Consider the following 15211-nt stretch of genomic DNA (forward strand, 5'->3'; position numbering starts at 1 on the left):
ACACCCGTCAGCATAATATAGATACACTGGGTTATAGGTTATAGTTACAGTCAACATTGGATCGCATATTCGCGTCGCATATTCCTTCTTTCTCTGCGCTGACTGGGCTCACACTTACGATACTAGGTACTTTATTCGACCCAAATAGGAACTTGTTCTCCGATACTAGAATTTTCCACTAATTTCTATTTTGCGCCACTTCTTGCAAGTCTGCTCTTTGGAAGGCAGTCCTAGTTACTACTACAGTCCAAATTTCAACGGAACGAAATCTCAAAGTAATTTAGTAAATGGTTGATGCAAGTTGGAGACCTTTAAATGACACCAAAGATGGTGTAAGATGGCGGTGGTAGCGTATTGATCGTCATAAATTTAGACTAGTCGACACGCTTAGAACTAATACTTCCTTATTAATATTATATTTTTACCTATGATAATAACAATTGTAATGGCTAGGTGGTAGGATGAATTGGGATCAAAAAACAAATTGTTTACAATGCGTGTTCATGCTTCGATTCATGAAGAAAAAAAATGATAATTTTTTTGAGTGGCAATTATCTATTTATTTTGTCAATAATGAAAACATATGATTTGATTTTAAATTCTATAATGACACTAAAGTAACGTTTTTTGAAAATTAATTTATAGTTAGCCTTGTGGGCTTCAATAAAACGAAACAAAATAAACAAAGATTGTTATTTTAATGTGGTCGAGTAGTTAGGCGCCCAAAAAGGCTCAATTAATCCCTGGCCACAAGCGATCGTATATCAATATTTATTAGGTCAATGTAAATACGTTAAACCTGTACAAACTAATTCACACGCAGTTTTATCAACTAGGTATATTATCTCCAATATTTTAAATAACTAACACCATTTCCAATTTTCGAACCTTTTCCATTGTGAATTTGCTTAAAACCCAAACACGATAATGAAAGAATTATAATAAAACTAAAACAATACCACTATCGAAGTGGATTGACCGCATTAGATCATCGCAGTAAACAAATGTCACACAATGAGATATAGTCTAAAGTGTGCGCCTACACACTCACACAAGCCAAATGCGCTGGCGCACGTCATGGATCCAGTAGCAACACACAAATAACAGTCGACGCCGGTTTTCCTCTCTGTCACACGGTTCGCGCTGTTGTTTTACTGATTAAAACAAACCATTTTGCGTTAATTATTGTGAAATAAAGGTTAGTAATTATTTTTCTAAAATCTTATTAACGCAATTATTGAAATCTGTTGATGTATTAGCATTTTCTTGTGTTTGAAGAATGTGCGCGGTGGTTTTTGTCTTCATTTGAGTAGAAACAATATCGGTTTGTGTTAGTCGTAATACTGGTGACTCATTTATTCATTACTTATGTAGGTACATGTAAATACAAGTCGGTTCAAGTAGTTACGTGATTGCTTTTTAATCGTCACGGTTCCACTTTTGCTGAAGAATCTGATTTATTTACCAATATACTTTCTTTTTGAATTAGCTCTCAGACCATTTCTCAATGGTCTGTGAATTAGCTCCATATAATGTTTATGCGATGTTTCCAAAGTGTCACGTTCCTTTCTGTGATTCAGTCGAATAGACAGAAGTTTCAGATATTATCAGAAATGAGAGCATGGAATTAACATAATTGTTAATTAGGTGAGAAACTGTAAGAAATCCCTTTATGAGATAAGTCCGCCGTTGCACGTGTGTCTTTCTTGTATTAATTTTATGTTATAGTAAATGGTCTGTGGTTATATACTATTAGCGGAGCTTTAAATGAAACTGGGTAAGGATAATATATCTTTAAACTTGGATATAATACAGAATCAAATAATAAATCTAATTAACAAGAGCAATAGAAAAACATGTCGGGTCTTGAATGATGATCCCCCAGAATGTCGCGTGCCGTCGGCCAATCACAGCACGACATTAGTGCTGTGACCAGTTCGTAGAGATGGGACATCAATGTATTATATTCTTGGGATTTTCGCGTCTAACAGTACGTCTACTTATTTTCGTACGATAATGTTATTACAAGCAAACGAGAAGTCATATTAAAAAATTACATTCTGCGTAAGGCATCGGATCTCTCAAAATAATGAAGAGATAAAAACTGACACATGAACAAACGTGCCCCTCGCCCCTCCTAAAGAGGGGAAACTCGCCTCGTTTCACAGTGACGTATATACAGTATTTATACATTCTTGATCACTTATTGAGACAGAGCTAAGTGTCGTGTGTTAGGGGTACATACATACGACTATCAATGAAAAAAAAATGTTTTTTTTTGATAGTTATCAGTAAACAGATACGCCATTTCATTCCATTGTGTATTTAATTACAACAATATGCAATGCAACATATTCGCTGAGGTTGCGAACAAAGTATGTTCAAAACCATGTTAGCTGTAACCTACAGCTTACCCTGTGTAGAAACCTTCAGCCTGTAGGTCCCTACACGCAAGGAACACGGCTCTAAATGCCATCACTAAAGACCATTACAATTCAAATCCAAATACAACGTAGTTCTCTTTCACTGCACAAATTTTATTACTATATTCAGATTTGTATATAAACTCATACAACGTGAGTATGATTCGAACCTAGGACCTCTCGATCACAGGCAAACTAACATCGCTTCATCATTTTGTGGAGAATTTAGAGGAGGTTTTTTCAAATATGTTTTAAATCAAAGTTTGATGCTGTTAACCTAGTTTTACATTATCTAATTTCAGAATAAAAATGACAGCTCCGATTTCGAGGTACAGATCGTGGTGTCTTGGTTTGAGAGTAAAATGTTTCATCGTCGCTTATATGAATTTGGTAAGTTTGAGTCTACTACATATAAAACGCATTCTAAACAAAACGCAACAAATCCGCGGTCAAACCCGCGGTATCTTCGAATATTTTTCAAGATTTAGCTGTCAAAAAATGATGATATTCATATTCGCTTTTGCTTCATTAACATGACTCAATAACTCTTTATATCTTTCCTTTCTTTTGTTACAAAACAAACAGCGTAAACATACATTAAATTTATCCTTGGACGATGTAATGTCTATAAAAGATCCAACAATTTGATACCACAATACAACATCAAATAATGTTTTCATTGCATAAATCACACGAAACAATAAGAAAAATCGGAACATAATGCCACCCATTTTCATTGGAAATAGCATCTCACAATGGTCACTTGTTTCAGTTCGCATCCGTTGTTGATATTATCTGCCACGTACTGGTCGTCGCGATTACCACTAATTGCTTCCAGTGTGACGTCACCGAAAGCAGTGTAAGTATAATTCACTCTATTTATTTGTTAACCCTGGTCATCATCGTCTTCCTTAGGTCAATCTATGTTGACGTTAACTTTAATTTGCGTAGATAAACGCAAAGTACGCTATTTTATCTAAACGACGCGCAGGAGTTGTTTGGTGCAACCTACCCTTAGTATTTTCCTTGATTTCATTGAGATCATTGTTATCTAGATACATCGTTAATATTTTTGTGTTATATCATCTATAATGATATGATAAAATTGATGATTATTTTTTATCAGATTCGCGAGGTGGCATGGCCGTGGTTGGAACCAATTCTCATGGCTGTCAACATCGGCACCCACGGCTTCTACCCCCTGCCCTTGACCTTCACACAGAGCAACTTCATCGAAGGACTCATGCCTACCGCGTCAGAAGTCACTTGCTACCCTGGCATGTTCCATGTCTACATGGTCGACGTTTTCAACTTTGCTATCAATATCATCTGGCTACACTTAGTTAAGTCCTTCCTCCGAGGCGTTCATAGAGTGAGTTTTATCTTTCTCTCATTATATATTCGCGTATTATTACCAACTATCGGTTCGCCCCAGCTTCGCTCGGGTAAAATCAATAGAAAGTAGGCTGTGTCACTCCCGAAGATTTCGCCTATCTCAGTGCCAAATTTCATCAAAATCGGCCTAGTAGTTTTTTAGTTTATTCATTACAAACAAAAATACAAATCTTTCCTCTTTATAATTAGTATGCAAGTATAGATTGCATTTCGCGTTAAAGAAAAAAATAAATCTTATAATTTTAAAGATTCCAATGTGATTTTAAAACCGGCCTAACCGGTTTGAAGTCAACACTCTTTGGAAATGCTGTGATTGCATATAAGCTGCCCTGGAGTGTCCCTATTATGAGAGAGTGTGGGAACAACGAGCCACCATACTTTTTATCCTCCTCGTTTTATAAAATTATGAAATTTTTCTTTTCTTTTTGCAGAAAGACCCCGAACCAATGCGCATGTTCTTCGGCATAGGGATTTTGAAACTGATCCTGCAGATTATGTACTTCGGTTACCAGCCCGAGTTCCGATCCATCTCCAACGCGGATACTCTCATGTTCATCAAGCTTTTGGATATCTGTAAGTCAATCAGTGACTTTGTCACTTTAACAAATACTTGTTGTAACTTAAATATGTATTGTACTTCATCCTCCCCACTGCGCTTTATAAGAGCCATCGCTCAGTCATTGCTGAGATTTTTCATATACATATACATGTAGAACATGAAAAATCTGATTGTGACATCAGAAATGTGCGGAGGAGGGGTCCTTTTCTTGCTGTTAATACAGAAGTTTCATGTATATCTATTATTGTATCAATGTTAGCAAGTGTAGGATGCAAGTTTTGAAATTCGGCATATTTTAATGTACTATTATTTTATTTCTTTCAGGTATGTCAGGGCTCTTCTTGCTTATTATTTACGAGTACATAAAAGTGGTCGTAGATGAGAAGAAGAGAGAAACCACCAGGGTGGTAGACCAGCCGCCATCTTACATCGAATGCCTTATCGGATCTTCTAAACCTAAAGAAGAAGACCTAGAGAAAGTAGTCTTGGAGCAACCTGCGCAAACGCCGGTCACTCATATAGCCTCTATATCGAAATAGCCATAATATATATAAAATAGGAATTATTAAGTTGTTCGGAGTATTTATTTATTTTGTTTATAAAATATCGAATGGAATTTGTTGTAATACATAGCTTAGTGACCAGAAATCGTGGATCGTTGCGTTCGTCAATTTATATCATTTATAATTATGTGATAAAATTATGTAATGATTAAAAATGTATGTGAAAATTTGATTTTGTTATTTTTTATCACTATAGTTTAAAAACCGGAGTTAGATTTTCCCAAGTCGCCTAAAGGCAACACTACCACTGCCATCATTGTCTCATTTTGCGTGTTCTCTCTTCATCTTAGTGAATGGGGTTATTTCTTTTCATCTGCCAAGGCTTTGTCCCTAAGTTGCCTCCTACGACATCCACGGGACAATTTAGATTTTACGACGGAAGGATCCGGGTTCAAGGACCACTATGGTTTGAAAACAAAACTATTAGTTAGCTTCTATATTAACTTAAACTCCATTAACTAACCTAAAATATCGTAACTTTGCCAGCTCCATATCGCATTTGTATGACATTATAATAAAGGCGAAACAGTATTAAATCTAAGCTTCTGCTTACCACAGCGGCTTGCGTTTGGAAGCTTTCCAGGTAAAGCTGTAATTTTGGATGAAATATCATAATTTGGCTTATAGCTATTTGTAGCATATTTTGGTAAATCCATACACACTACTATTATAAAATATGTCAAGTGTTTAAATATCTTTGTTGCACATGTCACGCATACTTTTTAACTAGTTTTGAAAACAACAACGAGATAAAAAAAAAACTTGGGATCGAACCTACGTAAGGGACGTAGGTTCGATTCCAAGTTTTTTTTTTACGTGTACTGTAAGCTGTCCCCGCACGATCCAAACTAATTTTGAAAATAATAATGAAATGAAAAGAAGTCGGGAATTGAACCCAATAAAAAGTTAAAGAGTCATTGTTTGTTGGTTTTTGTTTTACATCGAGACAGACGGAGCATTTATTAAGATGATTTTTGACGAGGAAAAGGAGAGCTAGAGAGTGACAGATGCTACTTCGATACCATTGGAAGTGAGACACAGCGAACCAATCACAGTGCGCCTTTGTGATGCAACGACAATCACACCGCCATGTGATTGGTTCGCTGTGTCTCGCATCGAATCGACTCGATAGTGAGAAGTGAAATGCAAACTTCACCCTCAGAACAACGGTGGCGCAAACGCTACAACGAGAACATTTAGAGCTGCAACGCCGCCAAAAAAATACCCTCAACCCTGAAAATTCGAGTTTGTGTAAATAAAACAAAAAAGATATAATTAATTATTCGTAAGTTTGATTTTCTTTCTTCATCACTCCCTTTTACTGGACAAAGTTGAGGATTATTACTTAATTAGTATGGAAGGATGCCTCCCGCCTCATTTCTTGTAAGAGAAAGAAAACAAATATGGCCCGTTCTGTTTTTGCTGTCATTAAGGCTGCATGACGACGAATATGATATGGATGGGTATAATCATTAATGTTCTATCCTGGTATATGGAAAATAGGAAGTAAAACATTCTACACAACAACATTCTTTCCTTATTAACACGCAGAAGAATAAGATTGTTTTTTAATTTTTAGAACCTACTGGCAATATTATATGCGTTTCAATATTCCTTTTTTACTTCTTAAATCTTTTTTTTGCTAAATGACATAGCTATCTACAGTTCATGATATTTTATTTTTTAAAATCTAATATTGAATCTGAAAGCCCGGGGTCAGCGTAAAAATAACCGAGTACCTCCTTGGGAATGTTGTTGTTGTTGTTACCTGAAGTAATCCTATTCAAGGCGGATCCATACGATATAAATTATAATACCCAATTACAGACATCATTTGGGTATTTATACTTCTATATTTGACCCATATCTTATTGTGAACCGATCACCGATTTTGCCCGACTATCTTCAGCGCTTTCTCAGCAGAAATGGCAAGAATTACACAGAAAAATTTAATATCTCGAGCAGGAAATCTCTGGAGCTGTCAAATATAGCCAGAACAGTTGGAAAGTGCTTGAAGTGAAGCTATCCCGGAGGATCAGATCCATTTATTACGCGCTGGACGAGACCCGTTATGAAACGCCAGATCTTATGAGGACACAGATTTAGTTTACGTCCAATTTTGTTTTATTACTACCTCTTCCCCACGACTTTGCTTGCGCGAAGTGTTCTGCCTGCGCGAAACCATACATAATTTAACTTAGACTATTAAATTAAGTCTTTAATCAAAATAGAGAAGGTATTGTAAGTCTCGTTAACTTAATGCAAGCTCAATAAGTTTACGGTTCGTATTTTCTTCATTATCAATTTTTCATTGACTACTGTGGTTATGGTCACAAATAATTAAATCCCACTCATACTAAAAAGGCGAATTTGCTTGTTTATTTCACGCTTAAACGGTTAGGCCAATTTTTATAAAATTTGATATTGAGGTACTTAGCTGATACATTGGGTTGAAACATAGGATACTTCTCGTAGGATTTGGTGTAATAGTCTGATTTTTTTGAAAGGGCATTTTATAAAGTAGAATAGCGTACAGTGTATAAAAACGTAAGATTTTTTTAAAATTAATAATTATGTGGGTAACAACCGCGGGATGCTTTTGTAAATAAAATTACGATGCCGCAACGAGACTTCGAGACTTAAGATATTTTATTATGCAGTCCGTATAAACACCAGCTTCATTTTCACAGCAGGTTTGGATGACGCAAGAATAAGTCAATAGAAATCATAAGATAGCAAATTATGGCAATTTTTATGCTGGTCCATACAAATTGTACCTACGTTTTTCTGTATAATGTGTTATACTCATATCATATTCCATGCACACATAGCTGCATGTCAATTTACCCTCTGGACTTATGTGACTTATGTGGCGGTAATAGCGGCGAATTTACAATGAATTTGTGTAGGTTTTTATGCCATCGTCTGTACTTACTGAACTAGCATTTTGTTAACATGTGCTTGGAGATTTAAGAGCCGCCTGGTGCTTATATGTTATATCGACTAAAACTAAATTCAAACACGTTAAACTAGACTATTTCACGTAGAATATTTATATTCCCAGTAGCTGTAGATAGAATCGCACGATTTAATAGAATTAAGTGGGCACTTATTCGTAAGAACTAATTAAGTGCGCGGCGGGGTCAAAGAGTTGTGAAATAATGCACAGACGTGCTGAAAATTTAATATATTTCCAACTGTAAATTCTGAATTTATCAGAAATGAAGAATGGAATTCATTCGTGCTGTATCAAATGTGGGGAAACGTTTCAAAGTGTCAAAGGTTAAAACTGAAGAAGTTGAAAATTCAGTGAAATTATTTTTAATTAGTGCTAAAAAAAGTAAAAGAAGCTAAAAAAGTACAATAAATTAGTAATATGTGGCCGTCCACATCAAAAGGGACCTTATGGCGGCTGGCACTTAGGTCTTTATTGCCGTTGTTCGAATATATAACAACGGCAATAATGGCGTAAGTGCCGGGCGCAATAAGGTCTCTTTTTATTTGGACGGCCACATATAAGTAACTAAAAAGTGCCTGTGAAGGCCTCACTTTTGGCTTTGATTTTGACTGAGGTCAGCATGGTACCAAAATGCCAATACTAAATGGCAATGTAGATTGAAATTCATATACCTATAGTTACTATCTAAATAGAAAACTGTTTCATTGGCCAATTATCTATTGGTGTTTGGACGCTAAAATCCAAGCGTTAATCTTAACGCTTCTGTGAAATTTAAAATAGATTCTATGGCGTCATGCAAATTAGCCTAGAAGGAAGACGGGGCCCATAGAAACGTGCCCTATAATGGTGGTGCCTTCCTTCATTATACCTGCTCCCGGCGAAATACCCACTACACTTTATCGGGTTATACCAATATTCGAATTTTATTCTTGTAGGTAGTTTATTATTTTATTACTTTTAGTTGGAAATGTAGACCATTAGATTTCAGTATAAAATTGTCACTCTCCCTATCATCGATGCATGTTCCCGGTGCGTTCGGGGTTGTGAATCCGCGAAGCCCGGGGTCAGCGTACAAAAATGTCTTCAACATTTTGAAAATTCAGCTGTGATTTTACAACTGGCCTGCTGACAGGAAATCCTCATTAAGAATGCCATTGTTGCCTATCAGCTGCCTAGGCTGTGTATCCCTTAGTCGCCTCATACGTGTCCTATTCTAGGACGGAACCACACCCCAAATTTCAGCCTAAAAGAGTCTCAATTAGATACTCGCTTTTAATATACTTCTTAAATGAGGAGTTCTTTATCTGCGTTAATAATTTTAGCTTAAATAAACACAGGAAAATGGCAAACCACACAAGCGGCGAGCACGCCACTAAGTGATCCTAAGTTGCTACTCGCAAGTAGTAGACCACACTGTAAATGAAGTGAATTCAGCTCGAATTCTGCTGAAAACGCTGAATTTATGACTGAGAAGATGTCAACAGTATTTAGATAATAGTGGTTTTAAATTATAAAAATTAGTCCGCTATATCAAAACAAATATTTTAAAAAAATTATTAGTTATGCTTTTATTGTTTACTAGCTGATGCCCGCGACTTCGTTCGCGTGGCCGAACAATTTTTGGTAAGGAGTCAACATTATTAGAGAAACTTAATTGAACTTACAGACAAAGCGTAACGATACCTATACAGAAGATGCTCATACGACTGAAATATATATTTCCTATAGTGTAGCTGGACCATTATGACTTTTCTTCAGGTGTTCCAGATCTTTGATTTTTATACATCAACAGGAAATGCTCATCAGGCTGAACAACGTAAGGCGTCATTTCTGTATTTTCTATAGTTTAACTGTACCCTCATTGTTCTTCATCAGATGTTCCAATTTTCAAAACCATTTCTACCCTATATGTTGCCCAGGCTTAATAGCTATATAACAAAAAAGTTTCATTCAAATCCGTCCAGTAGTTCCGAAGATTAGCGTGTACAAACAGACAGACATGCAGACAAACAGAGGTTTTTTTTTCAAATTCTTTCTTTGTTACTATGACCCTATCGTCTAATTTTGTTTTTATGTAAATATATTCAATGTACAGGATTTTTTTTCTACTGTTTTATGATATGTATTGATGTTTACTGGTCATAGTATATATAAGTAGATTATATAATATTAAGCCTATAATTTGCTACACAAACACAGAAACGAGCACAACTCATTCAGACCCAGACTGTGTACGCCTAATTGGAGGCAAAACAGTATTAGTACTAATAGTACTTGCATGAGTACTATAACTATACTATACCAAACACCAACTAATGTAATCATGTTGGCTCTCAGAGCATTTTGACTGCAGCGGCCGCTGTCATTACGATCCGTCAATTTTCTTGAGGAAGGAATCATTTTCAAAATCATCAATCTATACTATTATTATAAAGAGGTAAGCGTTTGTGAGTTTGTATGTTTGAGGCGGGTAATCTCCGAAACTATCGAACCGATTTCAAAAATTCTTTCACCATTAGAAAGGTACATTATCAAAGATTGCTATAGGCTATATTTTACCTCATAATTTCCACGGGAGCAAAGCCCCGGGCAACATCTAGTCATTCATAAAATTGATATTACCACTTATTTTTAAAGCTAGATAGCAAAACTAATTATAATAATATATATTGTCTTTGTTTGTAATCGTAATGACAGCGCAGCCGCTGCGGTCGAATCGCTCTGAGAATCATCCATTACCGAAGTTTTACAAATAAAAAGGTTTTAATTAACCAGCAGACAAATATCAGTGTTTTACTTATTTAAATTTTGAATTAATTTATTTCTTCTTTTAGTGAAATCTCGGATTTTACAAGCAATACTAATTAGTCCCAAAATAATAGTTAACTTAGAAAACACACGCGAAAGTTTAATATTGGAGTTTGAGTGAAATAGAAGTTCTCAATTAAAATAGTTCGCAACAGTTCACTACATACAACGTCGGACGTGTTAATGAGATTTTAACTTAACACGTTTCAGCTCAACATTCCTTTGTTTCCGCACTATTACTGGTTCTACTGTACTGTTACTGGGACGTTTGCTTTTGATTAAGTTCCTTTTCTTTTACTTTTGAAATTAATTTTTAACTAAGTAACATAAAATTAATGGTTGAAAAAGTTATTGTCTTACGAGCCACAATAAAGTCACAGTCCAATTCTATTTTCAAATAAAGATAGATACATCCCTTTCATTTTTTTTTTCAAATCTATAAATAAATTCAAAAACGTGATTCTTGTCGATGGGGTATTTTTCTATCTATGACAATGCAGGAAACATCCCTATTGACGTCATTAAAAAATAACTTTCAAAGAGCAAGTGAAAAAGAAAAGGCGTAAATCTTCACAGCCTTTTCTTCATAAACTTAACAATGCCACTCTGAAAATTATTAATCTACAAAAGTCACATGTGACATGCAATTTTCTTTCTTATCGAGTGTATTATTGTCAACACCTGGTGTCAGAATTTAGTCAGAACGCCTGAAAGCATCTGACATGACTTGACATGTACATCTTATGGTAAATAGTCACATGTACACACTAGAAAGCTAAATAGTCAACCAGTGTGTAGGATTCCTCACGATCTTTTTACAAGAAGTGGTGGTCTATAAAAACTACAACACATTAATCAGATATACAAGCTCATGTGACACCAGTAGTATTCGAACCTTTAGATCATAGACAGACGTCACTGGACCACCACTTTCAAACGTGTGAAATAATATATCTCTTTACACACACTTCTCTTTTCGACGTTTCGACAGATGTTGTAAATGTCGAAAATTTTCCCGCCTTCCAAGACATCGTTAATCACATTTCGAATGTTCTAGAAGCAATCAGCAGCAAACAAAGACTCGGATTGTCGCTTCATTTTTCACTGCGAAGTCAAGAAGTTTAATATCAGCACCATGTGTTATTAATGGACACACTTTGTGATAGAAAAGTCGGTAATCTAAGACGTTTGTTCCAGTGTAGATACGTTATTAATTTGTTATTTTTACAAAAATATTTTAGCGAATGTTTTTATATTTATTTATTCTCTCTCTCTCTCTCTCATCTCTTCATGGCTGTGACGCCACGAAGTATGTGGTCAGCATAAAAAATAACCTTAAAATCTTGAATATTAAGGTATTATTTTACAACCCTCCTTGGGAATAAAAACGAAAATTTTAATAATTTATTAACTTTTGATGTTTTTTCATGTTAACAATTTGACCTATATTTGGTTGTTCATAAATCGAGAGTAACATAATTGGATATTACGTGTATTGGCAATTGAAGACATCTAGCAAAGCACCTATAATATGACGTAAAGGAATCATCATCTAGCTATAACCTATTAACTTTTACTCATTCGCCACGCGAAAAAAAATCAACATATTCTTTTCTTACACTTTTTTTACACTCTTATACGCTGTGAGTTTTAGCGGATCGACATACATTGCTAATTTTTCCTTGCGGTAACAAAAAGGTCACGTGCAATCTACGCAATGTCCGTTTCTTAATATCGACATCTATCAGAGATAGTGTACAATACCAGAATACTAACGTGTCTCTTGCTAAAACATCATAGGACGTAATAGAGCTGCCACAAGCTGATGGAACTGAGATTCTATTAAAGTTCGCAACTTATATCGAAAGACTTAGAATACTTTAAAAAGTTTAAACGTTTAGTATTCTGCTATAGTGTGTTACTCAAGTCAGCCAACGACATGAAAGGTCAGGACAAGGATGGTTAAGCTTACTATTGGAACGTATTTTCAGTAACTGGTTCATTGACACTCAAATCTTTGAGGCAGTAATGAGGGCTAAGCCAAAATTATAGTAATAAAATACCATTATAGGTAATTCCATTAGTCTTAAACGTCGCTAACTAACGACAATCAATTAAACAATCGGAAAATTTGAATGTTACTTTTGATTCATCTGTTGATCGTATATATTCTCGCAAACGAAGCCGCATCTATTTATATTAAGTATTGTTATCTGCAATGATTCTTATTAGCACAACACATGCGTTCACTTTGTTGTTACAATTTATATTCGTCTGGGAAAATAAGTGTTAGAACCTTATTTGTAAACAATGTCAACAAATTGTCGTCAGTGTTGCCAATTTAATAAAACATCAGTCCTTACTGGTTTGGTCTGATGGTCCGATCAAAGACCATCAGACCACACGTCCGACCATAACGGCGAACATGGTCGAATGAATTATTGAATGATTAATTTTAATCATTCAATAATTCATTCGCAACAATAATTCGTGTTGCCATTTGAAAACACTATGGAATGAACGAATGAACTGTAAAACCGTTACAGACCGTATATTATTAAAGCACTTACATCGGCGTAGTCTTGTACACTATTGTATTGACTCTTGAGGAATAAACTCACTTCTCGTTATTTTCCTGATATTTTATTTTCGCTAATAGTATATATCTGATAACCTATATTTTGTCACTTCACTATAATATTGAATTTCAATCGATTGTAACTGAGACATCGAGTTATTGGCAGCAACTCGATTATCTGATAACAATATGTAATTCAAATTATGAAGCAACGTCGGAGTCTTTAGTAATTCGATAGTCAAACTGTTTCATGTACTACCAGCTGTTGCCCGCGGCTTCGCCCGTAACAGTAGACCTATGGCACTCTCCAGCTTTCCAACTATTTCTCTCTCTCTATATATATATATATCACAAAAAATCACCTCAATCTGTAGCTCCGTTTTGACGTGATAGACGACAAACAAAGACACTTTTACATTTATAATATTAGTATGGAAGTATGGAATATACAACAAACACGAGAAAGGGTTAATTTCTTTGCAACAACATGAGTTATTTTATATATTTACAAGTAGGTTTTTACCGCGGCTTCGCCCTTGATTGAATGCATTTTGAACCTCATTCACATGATCAACTAGAACTTAAATATACTTATAAAACTGAATAAAACGTAAAGGTTAAACAAGTTTCATATAATAAAATAGTACCTTTGGCAGTTACTAGTGACGTTCAGATATCGTCCGTAATTCTAGTTTCCAATAATTTCTTGGAAATCTCCGGTTTTCAAGCGAAGTTTCGGTTTTCAAGAACAGACCTCAAAGACCAATCAACATGGTGAAATCTGATAAACAACATTATATCCAAGACATATGTGTACATTATACAGTTTATAGCCTCACATACACGCCAGGAACGTACCACATGCATGTTATGACCGACCCGATGCAAAAATGGTCATAACCGAGTGTTTATGCAAATCCGGGGGTAATTTTGAAACGAGACCTTATTCTGGGACTTGTTATGTACACGTTGGTATATTTTTAGACGGTGTTTTGTACCGTAAGATGCTGGTATTTTCATATTACTTACCAAGCAAGAAAATTCTTGTAATTGTTATGGTAACCGTAATTCCATATGTTCAGATTTTCAAATGTTACAATTGCCCAAATTGAGAGACCAAAACAGATTTGCAGTAAGACAAGGAAGAGTGAAGATGTTACTTCAATCAAAAATTGCAAATTACCGACGCTGTGGCTTGGGAAATAAGGAATTAGCCGTGTCTAGCTCGTCGCGTGTTGTAGAAAATTAATAGTGATTAATATGGCAACACCAAGCTAATGTTTCCGAGAAATCTCGACCGGTATTTCTAGAAAACCAAGCTAATATGGTACAAACGCGTAATCTTTGCTACATTAAGGGCTTATCGGATTTGAGGCCAATGAAGTGCTAAGTTAGTATTTAGCTGAATGCTAGGCTTTCTCATACATATAACAAGAAAAGACAAGTATTTATTACCTATACCAAAACAAAAATCCTTTGGAAATATTTCATACTCTTATGAAATTGATAAAAAGTTTATTTCGAAAAGCCTGCTAAAAATATTTTTAGCCGTGGTTAAAATCCATTAGCACCTAGAAGTTTTGTTCCATTCTACATGAAGACCACCATACTCGTTAGTATGTATGTGTAAATAAGTTAACCTCATGCCGGAAGAACCTTAAAAGTAACGGTTAGTTCCCGCACTAAAACAGACATATAAACTAAAATATAGCTGGAATAAAATCTCGTCCGGGTTCATGACTAATTTTGCGAATGACTTTTTACACCATTACACCCGGATCCTGGGCTTAGGACAATGATTATGGAAGAGAAAATCCCTTAATTAAAAGTTTAATCCCGAAGGAGATGCGCTGACCAGTGCTCGTAACTCGGCGACTTTCGTTCCAGCGCTCCAATGTTATTCCTTTTGATTAGAAAATATCGTGT

At 35.3% G+C, this 15211-nt stretch overlaps 1 protein-coding gene across 1 annotated transcript; it reads left to right on the forward strand.

Annotated features, from left to right (window-relative positions):
- Window positions 1–1059: 1059 nt before the first annotated feature.
- Window positions 1060–5112, forward strand: LOC128678306 (uncharacterized). The gene is made up of 6 exons (XM_053759752.2): window positions 1060–1198; window positions 2726–2813; window positions 3196–3282; window positions 3550–3795; window positions 4250–4391; window positions 4702–5112. The coding sequence occupies exons 2-6, from the start codon at window positions 2733–2735 to the stop codon at window positions 4914–4916; spliced, it is 771 nt and encodes a 256-aa protein (XP_053615727.1). The 5' UTR covers window positions 1060–1198; window positions 2726–2732; the 3' UTR covers window positions 4917–5112.
- Window positions 5113–15211: the final 10099 nt, after the last annotated feature.

This window comes from Plodia interpunctella, chromosome 19 (assembly GCF_027563975.2).
Source record: "Plodia interpunctella isolate USDA-ARS_2022_Savannah chromosome 19, ilPloInte3.2, whole genome shotgun sequence".
Classification (NCBI taxonomy): Eukaryota; Metazoa; Arthropoda; class Insecta; order Lepidoptera; family Pyralidae; genus Plodia; species Plodia interpunctella.

Excerpts from the sequence above, each read along its gene's own strand:
- LOC128678306 (XM_053759752.2), top strand. The coding sequence starts at position 2,733 with ATGACAGCTCCGATTTCGAGGTACAGATCGTGGTGTCTTGGTTTGAGA. Across the intron at positions 3,283-3,549 it reads GTGACGTCACCGAAAGCAGT|ATTCGCGAGGTGGCATGGCC; the intron begins GTAAGTATAATT and ends ATTTTTTATCAG. Across the intron at positions 4,392-4,701 it reads CATCAAGCTTTTGGATATCT|GTATGTCAGGGCTCTTCTTG; the intron begins GTAAGTCAATCA and ends TATTTCTTTCAG.